Source organism: Chiloscyllium plagiosum, unplaced genomic scaffold (assembly GCF_037043375.1).
Source record: "Chiloscyllium plagiosum isolate Xiang-an unplaced genomic scaffold, Cpla_swu_hap1 HiC_scaffold_24, whole genome shotgun sequence".
NCBI lineage: Eukaryota > Metazoa > Chordata > Chondrichthyes > Orectolobiformes > Hemiscylliidae > Chiloscyllium > Chiloscyllium plagiosum.
The window spans coordinates 52,015,614-52,029,717 of NW_028270162.1; the positions used below are offsets into that span (position 1 = coordinate 52,015,614).

At 40.5% G+C, this 14,104-nt stretch overlaps 1 protein-coding gene across 1 annotated transcript; it reads right to left on the minus strand.

Annotated features, from left to right (window-relative positions):
• Positions 1-589: 589 nt before the first annotated feature.
• Positions 590-5,191, minus strand: LOC122562485 (immunoglobulin lambda-1 light chain-like). The gene is made up of 3 exons (XM_043715322.2): positions 5,090-5,191; positions 4,585-4,929; positions 590-1,159 (listed from the first exon to the last, which is right to left on the minus strand). Exons 1-3 carry the CDS (start codon positions 5,139-5,141, stop codon positions 831-833), a joined length of 726 nt encoding a protein of 241 aa, XP_043571257.2. The 5' UTR covers positions 5,142-5,191; the 3' UTR covers positions 590-830.
• Between the last annotated feature and the right edge of the window lie 8,913 nt (positions 5,192-14,104).

Here is a 14,104-nt window from a genome sequence, read left to right on the forward strand (position 1 = left end):
GGCCAGGTTTCACCACCAATAAAATACTTTTTAAACTGTGGTCTCAACTCCATATTGTCACTCCATTCATTGCCTGTTAATCTATCTAGCTCAGTCTTAGAGCATTCAGTGATCCAGCCTAACAGTGCTCTCTGGAGAAGAGAATTCCAAAGAATCTGAGAGAAAAACAATCCTCATTTTCGGCTAAAGTAGATGACTTCGTATTTTTACATTCTGTCTCCTTCTTCAGGTCCCCCTCAAAATAGCACCTCACCACTTCTGTTAACTATTCTTATTGTGTTGCCCACCTCCTTCCTGACCGACTTTTTTTAAAAATCTAGAAGTCAATGTTTAAATATTTGATTTTTTTTCTCTGCATTTTTCATAACTGTCTAGCAGACGGATTCCCTCGCAGGAAGGGGATAAGGATGCACAGGAAAAGATCACAAATCCAACAAACTCCTGCTAATCTATAAGCTAATAGAAAGTAGCATCTATTGGAGGTACACACTGGAGTCAGTCGGTATCTGCTTGTCAGTCTCATTTTCTGACACGTTCACTGTGAATCCTTTATGGTGAATTTGGCCTTCATGTTGCAAGATATAAAATATTTTGCGTACTCATAATATTTTATTATTTAATCGGTTCTAAGAATAAGAAGTTAAAACAGTACACGCAAATGCAATGGCATTATTTTGCTTAAAGATATGAAGGTCAAGCACCCTTACTTTTCAAAAAGTGATCAACATTGTAAAATTGGATGGGATTCAAATTAAGAAACAGGGGCAAATTATTTTTAACAGGTAATACAGAAAATACGTTTTTAACAATAAAGCATTTTAACATCTTCATCAAATGCAGCTTGATTTCCTGATGCTTTGCTCAAGTGTGGAGCTGAGGGTCTGGTGTTGCACCCCGCAGGAGTAAAGCTCGTGTGAGGTCCATTCAGAAGCTGACAGGGTGAGGTAACTGCTTACACTGTACGTCTGGTCAGAGTCCTGTAGGGTTGAGCTCGTCTGGATGCCGGTCTGCCTGACTTTGCCGTCCACACTCCACACCAACGTCACCGACTCCGGGTAGAAATGACTGACCAAACACACCAGCGTCGCCTCGTTGGCTCCTGCAATCTGCTGTTCTGACGGGGGGAGGAGCAACACTGTGGGCTTGTTTGGCTGACGACCTAGAAACGAAAGGCCAAACACTGCTTGTGAGTTCACTTACTCATCTGAATTATGAACTGTGTCAAACACTTACATTTAAACACCGAATATGTCTGACTCTGAGCTGTAGAGACCTGTACTTGCCATGGGTTTATATTTCTGAGAAATTGTATTTGGATACAAATAACATGAGCACGTTCAAGAACATGTACGAAGCCGAATTTCCTTAAACTGCACATGGAAAGCGAAACCTTCTGCCACTCAAAGTCTTGCTGGAGAAGACCGGAGAGTCTGAACATTGCTGTTGTGACGCAGATACATTTAGTTCGGTTTTTTTAAAAAAGTCTCTGATCATTTTGAGGAACTAGCTCTCAAAAATCAATCTATATATTGGCAAGGAGGAGTGGTTCTCTGTGAAATAGTACAGAGTCTGACTCTGGGAGGCTGCATGTTGAGATCACTGCAGCTTCAAACGCTGTGTTCCAGTAAGATTGTGGTCATGACATTCGACGAAGAGGTGAGAGGAGCCCCTTTCAAAATCATGCCCAAAATCATCAATACTGCCCTTGTTTATGGTGTTTGGGGTAGTTGTGGTGCAGTGGCAATATCTCCTTTCTTAGACTAGCGGACTCAGTTTCTAGTCCCATTCATTCGGGCAGTGTGTAATAAACAGACACTCTGCTTGCCGGCAATCAGGGCAATAAAAATGAACAAAGTCTTTTCTATTCCCAGACAAAAACCGAAATTGCTCCGAAAAATCAGGTCTGGCAGAACTGAGGAAGGGTCACTGGAACATTAATTCTGCATTCTTTCCAAAGGTGCTCCACATTCGGAATCCCCAATACTCACCATCTGACTATTTCCTCATGAGCATCCCTTATGTAGGGGTGTGGACAATTTCAGCAGAAAATAGGTTTATACCAAAGGCATGTTATTTCACACCTGACTGCCTTATGACAGAAACTGGCATCGGTGTAAAATTGCTTAGCCATAGCTCTGTGGACAGACGTCCACTGATATCAAGCAAACATAACTTCCGCCAAATTATAAATTTGCCACACTCTCAGCCCAATCAGTCTCAATTGATGTGCAGCATAACATTTGTGATATTTATTTCGACTCCAACCTACTTCATTTAAATATTTTATAGATGTACTTTCTGGCGTGTGCTGATATCTGAGATTGTTGGTCATTTTTGAGGATGTGATATGATCACGAGTCAATTCTGAATTAGAGGAACTTTGCTTCGGATATCCAAGCGTGTCGGGAATGAAATAAGGTAAAGTGTAATAAGTTAAATTAGAGCTCTGGGATGCAGTATCCCGATGTCTGAGTCCGTGTTCAAATCCTACCTGCTCCCAGCGTCCATAAAACACTTCGATGCAAAAATGTCTGCTACAGATTGCATCAATTCAATTTTTTAAAATCAAATACCACTGAACCCTGTGAGAATGGAGTGGTCCTTCATGAGGACTGTTCAATTGCTTTGATTGAATCGCCCTGTTGAATTTTATTTGCATCTATGAAAACTTCTGAATATTCAACCACTAGCAATTTCTGAACAAAGTTGGGCGGAATTATCTGGAGGGGATCATCAGTTGTGTATGGTTATTCCTTTCTCTCGGAGGCTCACGAGTAAGTTACTGAACATCTTTGCATTCTTACGGTAACCTTAGCAGGAATGTTTTTAAATTGTTTGTGTTAACTCTAAAACTGAGGATGAGTTTTTCGCTATTAATATTTCCTAGCGTAATGTCTTCGACACAGTAAATCTCAAACTACATTATCCAATTTATCTTGTTTTGATCAATAAAAAAAACGTTACCAGGATTACCGTTTCTGAATGGTTTCCCTTCATGTTCCTCAAGGTTTGAGCAGAGATCGGTTAAAGGCGGGTATTTTACACACTCATGGATTTGGTGTTGGTGTGGGAGGGGTGACATGAGGAAATTTGGAATGTAATATGTTGGTTGGGTTCTCGATTGGTTCCCGTCAACATGAGCTTTTCCCGGACTGTTCTCCAGCTGTTAATGGATTCCCCCCACCCCACCCCATCCCACACCCCAGGTAGCAGTGGGGAATGGAGGGGAGACTTGGCTCCTATTTGGCATAGCAATTCCTTTTTTTAAAAACTGGAGGCGAGCAGACCCCTAAGTCTATATGCCCAAGGCAAGTTTAGGCGGATCATATGAAGCTTTGTGGGGATCGCTTCAAGATGTAGCTCTCCAACTGCCTCACAACTCTCCTTGGAGGCTGCTCCCATTCCCCTGCTCCTCACTGTTGCTGACTGGATGGGAAATCCATGGGCGCTGGAGTGGGGGCCAAACAAGTGGCCACTTTGCATAACGAGTACGCGGTGCAGCCAGGCGGGCTGGTGACCCTGCAAAACTAACTTAATCAGTGGTCTTTCAGTCACTGAATGATCCGGGCGGCCGTTTGGTATAGTCGAGGACTGGAAGAGGCTTGGAACACGACTGAAAGATCAGTTTACACTTGGTTAAGGAAGACTCGCAGTTCCAACGTGAAAACGAATTTCAGTTTCCAAACACCACCGCAGTTCAGACTACAGTATTTGGATTTAAACGGTCACATGTTTTTGATTATTGGAGAACATGCTGGGACTCCAAAAAGAAGCTTCAGTAGGTTTTAAAAATATCTGACCTATTAAATATATCACATACAATCCAACCTAATATTGAAATTTCAGCTATAGATCGACTTCTGTACTACCACTGGCTCTTAAAATCAATAAATAGCAGTTTTAATCTGAGTGACAGCATGGGGCTGTTTAGCTAAAGTGACCGATCTGAATGTTGTTTAGGATTACCTTACCATTTGCTGGTGCTAAAACAGTAGCTCGCCCCCGTCTTCCATTCACACACTGTACATCTCATTCACTACCAGCAATAAATTTGGTTCGTAACAGTGCAGGTCGACCCATAATCACTGAATATGGAAAAAGAGCAATGATGGAAAGAGGGCTCATTCTGAGAACATTGTGTCCTCCAGTTATAAGCTTCCTCTTTAATTGTGTGACAGGGCAGTGCTACCAAAGGGAAACAGGTATACAGAGAATGCATTCAACATTGAGTAACTTGTACATAGGGGTCGGTTAGTTCAGTTGCTGGACGGTTGGTTAGCGCAGGTTCAATTTTTGAACAGATCGAGGTTACCATGAAGGTCCCACCTTTTCAACCTCTCCCCTCACCTGATGCCTCTCAGGTTAAACCAGCACGACCTGTCTCTCTCTCTCTTTCTAATATGTGAGCCGTCCTCTGGGAGTGTCACTCTTTTTTACATAGAATTGGTTTGTTTGTTTTAACAGCTGGCAAAACAGATTCAGTTTCAGAGGAACAATTTTGTAGGAAATTGACAAAAGAAACATTGCATTTAAATTCGGGATCCGAACAAGTAATTTGATTTAGAGGCATAGAGAGGCACTTACTCAGAACATTCAACCTGGTTCCGCTACCGAAGTACCCGATGTTGCTTTCATCGTATGAGTAACAGTAATAATCGCCAGCGTCCTCTGCCTGCACGTTAGTGATGGTCAAATATCCCACGTTGGTTGATTCTTCTTCCAGGCCGATAAATCTCTCCGGGATACCCTCGCCTCTGCTATCGGTCCCATACAGGATAAATCTTGGGGCGCTGTCTCGTTTCTGATGGTACCAAGAAACATAGCTTTCTGAAAGGTCGATTCCGTGGACTGTACAGGTCAGGCGAACAGTTTCTCCAGGTGTTGTGGACTCGGAGGCTGGTTGGACCAAGCGGACCTCCGCGCTTGTACCTGTAAAACAGATAAAACATTTCAAGATTAAAATTCAAACGATAAACATGAACGACGACATTGTGTTCACATCAAATCAGACTCTGGATTAGGCGTTTGCTTTAATTTAAAAAAAAGTTCTTAATGCTAAAGAAATTGCAAATATTTCGACGACACTTACAGGTCAGACTAATTATGACTATACCAAACAGCAGAGCAAGAGTAACGGCCATTGTGATGGCACGATGAAGCAGGAGTATTCGGATCAGTGAATGTAACGTTTTATATCAAAGTCTTGAACAACTTGAATGGCACCGTCTGATTAAATAGGCAAATATATTGTCCTCCCGACATTGTCGATTGGCCAACCGAGCAGCATCTTGTAACCAATTGCGTCAGTCACAACAGGAAATACACGCGATAGAATTCAACTTGTGCACTCTCCCTCCTCTTCAATCAGATAATTCCCTTACATTTTCGCTACGACTTTAACTAAAATTCAAAGACTAAAATATTTCAATGCTCATATTTAGTAAAACCTCACATTTGATCAATGGCTATATTTTAAATCAATTGCGTCATATAATTTACATTTGCATTAGGGCCATGTATTTAACAATTTCGTCATTTGAATCAATAAAGTTGATTACTAATTTTAGACTAAATATATCAGCGTTAGTACTGTTTATTCTGTGCTTAGAATATGCGGTGAGGCACCAAGCGCTATTTTAAACTTGCGGAAAGTGCAAAAGTGCCGCAAATATCCTTTATAGGTAAATTTATAAACTTCTAACTCTTTATTTATTTTTTAATCAGTCAGTGCAACTCGTTGAGGGCCCCTCTGTGGAATGGCCGATGGATTGAATTCACTCATCTGAAATATCCAGGATTTAAAAAAACATCGTTAGCTTTCTCCATTCCCCCCTTTCTGTTATATTGCTTGAATGCTCCTTTAATTTATACATTTCCAGCAAAAATTGTGTTGCAAAATTTCCGGGCTTCCAGGCATTGATATTGGTACAAAGGTTAATCCTTTCACGAACTGACCTCGGATCTCGGTGTCATGGGGTAACATTCACAAGATATTGCTCATCAACATAGATGTTTCGCTGATATGGAAGAATGTATATTTGATGTTTACTATAGGACATCATTGTGGAAATGGTGCCACTGCAAATTCATTTATGACGAATTTCTAAATGTTGTAAATCGAATGTTGATAAAAGATCCATCTTTTGAGTTGAACAAATTGTCGAGTGATTCTCTGCTTTAAGTTGCAGTGCTTGGGACTTGGGTTTTCTATGCATTCACATTAGCATGGAATAAATTTGGAATTTAAAGGATGCAGCATTAATATCTTTGTAAAGTATGAGTATTTGTGAGGGGTTCATGTTTTGTTTGCAGTCCTATGCTTAGATGTTGTCTCTGTAACCATTTATAGAACGGGGAATCCCCAAGCAAGAACTACTCAGAGTTAACCAAGGCTGTCTGCATTGCTTAACTACAGAATAAGCAAATATTGAAGATATGTTTAGTGTTTCTACATATACACGCTGTGACATTGAAGCAGGATATTTTACGTGCATAATGCATGATAACATACTTTTCTAACATTACTTCTTGCACCTTCTATTGTGTAATAAAATTGCACTCAATCATAACTTTTTTGCCATTCATGGTTGAAGCCAATATTGCTTCCATTACACGTGTGTTCAATGATAATGCAATGACTCACAAAATAGCGGCTGTATTTTAGCTTTCTCCATTTTCCCTCTTGCTGTTATTTTGCTTGAGTGCTCCTTTAATTCATACATTCATTCACCCACCACTCCCAGCCAAATTTTGTTGTGTAATTAATCTTTGCTGCATTCATTGAATGGCCAGACCTCATCAGACAAATGAGCCGACCAGATGACAGAAAGTAATCTACCCATATTTCCACGCAGTTTGTATTCTAAACAGGTCTGATCGAGGGCAAATGACTTTCATGATAGATGTGGCTTGTCACATTGGGTTAAACACTATAACAAAAGCAAAATGCTGCCGATCCAAAATACAAACAGAAATGCCGTAGAACCTCAGCACGTCTAGTGGCGTTTCTTGAGGAATAACCAGTTAATGTTTCAATTTCAATGTGTCTCTTCTTCAAATGATTTTTTTAAAGTTCTGAACAGTCCCATGAGACAGGAAACATTAACTCTGTTTCTCTGTACAGGTGCTGCCAGACCTGCTGAGCTTTTCCAACATTGTGTTTTAAATTTCTGCCAGGAGAGGTGTTTATAAAGCAGATGGGTAAACTTACCGCACCAGCGAATGGTTTGATGTCAACTTAAGCCAGACTTTGACTTAGGCAATATTGCCTTAACAATGTGATAAAACTCATGAAATACAATACATATAGCATATACTTTAGACCCCAAAGATTATCATTCCGATAGTTTTTTTTTTGTTATACTATTATTTCAGAATTCTCAAGTTACTTTTTTTGTCACCAATTCGAATTCTCTCCACTCCTTATTTTTAATAGTTGTGGGTCTCAATCTGCTTGAATACTCAGGCACTCTGAACGCGGCAATCCCATTATTTTGCTGTGTATTTACTAGTTTGTCCTGTTTGAATCATGTAGAACTGGACGATTGTAAAGGGACTCTGGTAGAACCGTTTATTCATTGCAAAGAAATCCGAAACTGAACGCCAAATTATCAACGTCAATTCATGAGTAGCGGCCTCTCTCGACAGGATTGTTCACCAAATGTGCTGTCAGTCTTTCCTTTTTTGAGGCGAATAAACCCGGCTTTGGAAATTTATCGAGCAATTAGAGTCTCCAATCACTAGACCAATTCTCAATACTCTTTTCTAAATCAGGTCCAGTGGTTCAACAACCACTACAGTATGTGAATCAGAATTGAACACAATATGGCAGTTGCGGCCCGACGAGTGCTTTATGAAGTTATACCATACGCTCCTTAGTTTTATAATTTTAAGACTCTTTAGAAAGACTAGAACCTTGATTAATTTTTAAATGCTTTCTCAGTCTGCCCCGCCACTTTCAACGAATTGTACACATCAACACCCAGGCTCCTGATCGTGTGAAAATATATTTTTTACACTTTTTTTCATTACTTTCCCACTTCATTTTCCGAACCAAGTCCATAGCTGCACGCCTTTCTGAATTAAATTGCTTGTACCTGTGCCCACTCGTTCCATACCATTTTCACTATTCACAATAATTTCATGGTTTGCGTCTTCAGTACATTTTGGAATTAACGCTGTACACCCAAGCCTAGGACATTGATTTTTTTTAAAAAAAAGTTATTTAAACAAATTGTCCTCAAACTGAGTGACGTGCCAGGCTTGTTCAGAATCAATCCCGTTGCCATGGTTCTGGAGTTGTGTGCAGGCCAAGTCAGGTATAAACAGTAGATTTTCTTACCAGAAGTACATAAGTGAACCCAGTGGTTTCTTACAACGCCTTTATATTTTGATGACCATTGTTTACAGTGTCAGCTTTACTCTGAAAATGTATTTTTCCATCTAAATTTCACGCTGCCACAGTGAGATATGAATTCATAATCCCACAATATGAGCAGGGTCATTGGACCTGATATGTTGATTCTGTTTTCTCTCTACTTATGCTGCCAGACCTGCTGAGTTTACACAGCATTTTGTTGTTTCTACCCACAGCATTAGCCTGGGCCCATGAATTACTCAGCAAGTGATTTTACCATTAGTTATTGTCTCCACTCAAAATAAAATCAATAAACAATCATTATACCTTTCTATTTTTTCGGACACATGTATTGTATTTTCTTTCATCTTATCATCTCTCTTTTCACAACATATGTCAGTTTTTGGGTTCCTGCAAATATATCCAAAAGCCCCTTGTTACTATGGTGTTAAGGTTCCACATGTCTACTCCCTTAAGAATGAACTGACTTCCAACAAGGAATTAAATCAAGTTTTCAGATAACATGTACATTTCTATCATGAGAAATAGCTACAGGAGTAGGCTATTGGATTCCATGAACGTGCTGGATCATTCAGTTGATCATGGCGGATTTGACATTCCTTAAGTCCACTTTCCTGTATTTCCCCAGCCCTTGATTCACCTACACATCTATTTATCTCAGCCTTATATATAAGAATTCCAAAGTATCACAACCCTCTGAGAGAAGAAAGTCTTCCCCATATGATCTTAAATTCGCTCCCCTTTATTCTGAGATTATGTCCTCTGGCCTTAGACTCTCCCATAAAGGGAAGCATTCTCTCAGAATTTACCCTGTCAAGGTCCTTAAGAATCCAATCAGGGATTTGCTCATAAGAGAATCCTTCCATACAGGTATCAACCTGGTGACAAGAACAGAAATTGCAGGAAAACTCAGCAAGTTTGGCAGCATCTGTGGAGAGACAGCAGAGTTAATGTTTTGGGTCCAATGACCCTTCTTCATCCAAGTGAACCTTGTCTGAACTGTTTAGATTTAGATTAGATTTAGATTTAGATTAGATTACAGTGTGGAAACAGGCCCTTCGGCCCAACAAGTCCACACCGACCCGCCGAAGCGAAACCCACCCATACCCCTACATTTACCCCTTACCTAACACTACGGGCAATTTAGTATGGCCAATTCACCTGACCCTGCACATCTTTGGACTGTGGGAGGAAACCGGAGCACCCGGAGGAAACCCACGCAGACACGGGGAGAACGTGCAAACTCCACACAGTCAGTCGCCTGAGGCGGGAATTGAACCCGGGTCTCTGGCGCTGTGAGGCAGCAGTGCTAACCACTGTGCCACCGTGCCGCCCACTGTCTCCAATGAAATTACATATTTCCTTAACTAAGGGGACCAAAACTGCACATAGTACTCTCACCACCATATCATACAATCGCAGTATGATTCCCTGACCCTCATATTCCAACTTCCTCGAAATAAGGGCAAGCTTTCCGTTTGCCTTCCTGATTACCTGCTGCACTTGTGTACTAGCTTTTTGTGATACAGGTACTCCCAAGTCCCTTGTGTTGCAACTTTCTGCAGGTCACCATCTAATTAATGCTTTATACTTTTGTTCCTCCTTCAAAATGAACAGTGTCACCTCTTCCTACATTATACTCCAATTACTTAACCTATCAATATCTCTCTGTGAACTGTTTGCATCCACCTAGCAACTTGCCTTTCGACCTGTTTTTGAATTGTCTGCGAATGTTGCTATAATACATTTGCTTCCTTCCTCCAAGTCATTAATATGCATTGTAACAGATGTCGTCTCAGCATTGGGAGCTGTGGAATTTTATTGGTTACAGGTTGCCAACCTGAAAAAGAATTTTTCATATCACTTGGTTTCCTGTGGTTATGGACCAGACGAAACCCCCTCAACATATATTATAAGATAGCCTACACCTTAACTTCTCCTTAATATGGGGGCGGCACAGTGGCTCCGTGGTTAGCACTGCTGCCTCACAGCACTAGGGCCCCGGGTTCGACCCACACCTCGGGTGATTGCCTGTGTGGAGTTTGCACATTTCCCCCGTGTCTGCGTGGGTTTCCTCTAGGTGCTCCGGTTTCCTCCCACAGATGTGCAGGTCAGATGAATTAGCCATGCTAAATTGTCCATAGTGTTAGGTGCATTAGTTAGAGGGAAATGGATCTGGGTGGGTTACACTTCAGAGGGTCGGTGTGGACTGGTTGGGCCGAAGGGCCTGCTTCTACATTGTAGGGAAGCTAATCTAAATGCAAGTTGCAGGCACTGCAATCAGATGCAATTCAATTGATCAACCCACCAGTCTTGACGAAAAATTCTCTTTGTTCATTGACTTAACTGTAACTCAATCGAAATGCTTAACAGAATTATATAAAAACTGTCCATAATTAAATATTCCAATATTGCGTCATCCCATAAACACACACTTGGCAAATGTAAATTCAGTAAAATAGATTTCCTTGCATACAACTCTCTACTCCGGGAGGTAAAAGCTACCATCAGGAGAAAGCTCTGAGAGTGAATTTCAGGGAGAGATGTGCTGCAGCTTCGAAACCCATTTTCAAGATCGCAGCAAAACAAAAACAAATCTTGGTAGTCTGGGAGCTTGACCCGTCAATTTCAGACTGCTTCTACTATTGCAATTAAATAAGAAGAAAACTCAAGGCCTCACAAGGTTCAGTAAAAAAAAAGGTTTTCGTACGTAAAGGCCAAGTAAGATTTACACAAAGAGACATGAGCATAGTTGAGACATTCGCATTTGTTTAAAGAGGAAGACGGCCATGGTGAAAGAGAGGACAATTCCAGCACGTGTTTGGGAATCAATAAGTCTGAACAGGCAGACTGTCATAAGGTTTGATATTTCACTGGACCACTTGTGATACATCCAAGCATACTGAGGGATGTGAGACTGGAAGTTACTGAAACTTTGGTTATTTCAGTCTTTCTTGGTGTTCAATAGCTGAAGAATCGGAAATGTTCAAAAAAGTTGGAAAAATATACACAGTAGGGAATCTCCTAGGAACAATAATTAGGGATGAATTTAATTGTTACCTGTGCAAATGTGATTAAATAAGGATAATCTTGGCCCAGACATTCACAAAGGCGAACTTCCCATCTAGAGAATCCATCTTCCAGGCCCTCTGTCAAGGAATGGCTGCCAGCATTCTTAAAGATCCATCCTACCCTGGCAATGTTTTTCTATAACCTCCACCATCGGGGAGAAGGTACAGAAGCCTGAACACACGCACCAGCCAGTTTCGCAACAGTTTCAAACCCACTTTTGTCACAATACTGAATGGACTCACAAACTCTTAACATTCACCTTTACCTGTTTCTTTTTTGTTTTTGCTGCTGTTTACCTATTATTTACTTATCTATGCTACTTAACTCTGTGATCTGCCTATATTGCTCGCAAGACAAGACAAAGTTTTGTTCACTGTGTCTCAGTACACGTGACAATAAATTCAAATTAATTCAATTCAGTTAATCTATATTGATTTGTTAACAGCATATTGTGTTTAACTGAAATGTTGGATTATTCTTTTGAAGAGGCAACAAAAAGGTGTTTTTAATTTTAAAAAATGCATTTACATGATAAAGGTTTCACTGGCTCGGCCAGCGTCTATTGTCCACTGTTAATTGCCCAGAGGGCAGTTAAGTGGAAATCATATTGCTATGGATGCATACGTAAGTCAGGCCATGTAATTAATGAACCAAGTGGGCTTTTTCTGAGAATCAACAATGGATTCATAGTCAACATTAAACTCTTTATTCTAGATTTTTATTGAATTCTAACTCAACCAGTTGCCATGGCAAATTTGAACTCAGATCCCCAGAACATTTCCTGAGTAATACCACTCAGCCATCACCTTCCCTAAAGGCGATGTAGATAGTGCTGTTAATGTGGTGTACATGAACTTCCAAAAAAAAAACTTTTGATACAATGGCACACAACAGACTCTTCAGCAAGGTTAGAGTTCATCGAAAAATCAAGACAGCAGCATCATGTATACAAAATTGGCTGAGTGATAGGTTAACACATGGATTTGGGATTGGACTAAGGTTTGTAGTGAAGTTCACCAGATGTCAATATTTGGACCCTGTCCCTTCCTGACGATATTAATGACCTTGGTATTAATATGCAGGGTGTATTTCAATGTTTGAGAATAATACAAAATATGGAAGATTTGTGAATTGTTAGAAATACACAATTCTACATGTTGCAGACATATAACATCATGACAATATTGGTAGCAGGGATCACAGCACAGTCCTTATGGAGATGAAGTCCCATTATGATGAATACACATCATGTTGTGAGGTATTACCATGATATCAATCTAGAGTTATTTAGAATAGTGCTATCAATTCAACACTGGATAATAAAGCAGTGTTATGAAGAAATTCCACTAGCTGAATTATATTCCACGAGAATATGTGACCTCATGGCCCTGCAAATATATATATATTTACTAATATCATCAAACCAGGGTACCAGCACTGTTCAAATTAGGATTATAACGTAGGGACATGATGAAGCATCTAAAAATAATGCATTGTGATTCTTCAAGACGACATTATGTTGCATGTCAAACAATGCATAGATCATGTTAAATGCAGGGATAAGCAATCTTACAGCCAGTAGATCAAATCACAGCTCTGAAGCTTGTTATATCAAGTCATAAACAGCTTGTTGAGGGCAAGAATGGGCTTTCAAATATTTCAACATGCATGATGCTGGTTGGAATGGTAAGGGGAGTATGTTTTTGCAATCACTTTCAACCAGAGGTTTCAAGTGATTGATTCAACTCAGACTTTCCTGCTGAACTCCTTGGAATTATAAACAGTTGGCTTCAGACAATTTGAATCACTACAGATAACATCAAGAAATGCTGAGTATACTGGATACAATCCCAAGAAAATTCTGGTTGCAGTTCCAAGGAATGAAGTCCAAGAATTAGTGTTTCCTATTTAAAATGTCCCACTGTAGCTGCAGCACTGACCTCTGTTAGACAAAACACAATATTATCGAGGTATGCAGGGCAATTCCAATTCAGCCCATTTCATCCTATCATTGATGGAAACTGTCACCTAGAGTGCTATCAGTTGTTGCTCATTATTATAGAATCCCTACAATGTGAAAACAGGCCCTTCGGCCCATCAACTCCACACCAACCCTCTGAAGAGTATTCCACTCAAACCCATTTCTCTACAATTACCGCTGACCAATGCACCTAACCTACACATCCCTGAACACTATGGGTAATTTAGCACGGCCAATTCACCTAAGCTTCCCATCTTTGAACTGTGGGAGGAAACTGGAGCACCGAGAGGAAAGTGGAGACACAGGGAGAATATGCAAACTTCACGCAGAGAGCCGCCCTAGACTGGAATCGAACCTGGATCCCTGGTGCTGTGAGTCGGCGGTGCTGACCACTGAGCCACCATGCAGCCAAATTATTCACGCCTAATTTGCTCACTTATGCTCAGTTTATGTTCCAGCAGACTTGCTCGTCTCCAGATCTCATTACAGCCATCATCCAAACATGGACAACATCTTTTTCAAATCACCTCAGTACAAGTACAACACTGGCATTGACTTGACTATGTGGAGTATTGTGCAGGTATGTCCTGTTCACAAGAAGGAAGGACAATTCCAATTTAGTCAATTACAATCTGTCTGCCTTGAATCAGCAAAGTGATGGAAGGTGTCTTCAA

Excerpts from the sequence above, each read along its gene's own strand:
- LOC122562485 (XM_043715322.2), bottom strand. The coding sequence starts at position 5,141 with ATGGCCGTTACTCTTGCTCTGCTGTTTGGTATAGTCATAATTAGTCTG. Across the intron at positions 4,930-5,089 it reads AGTCATAATTAGTCTGACCT|GTACAAGCGCGGAGGTCCGC; the intron begins GTAAGTGTCGTC and ends TCTGTTTTACAG. Across the intron at positions 1,160-4,584 it reads AACCAGGTTGAATGTTCTGA|GTCGTCAGCCAAACAAGCCC; the intron begins GTAAGTGCCTCT and ends TTTCGTTTCTAG.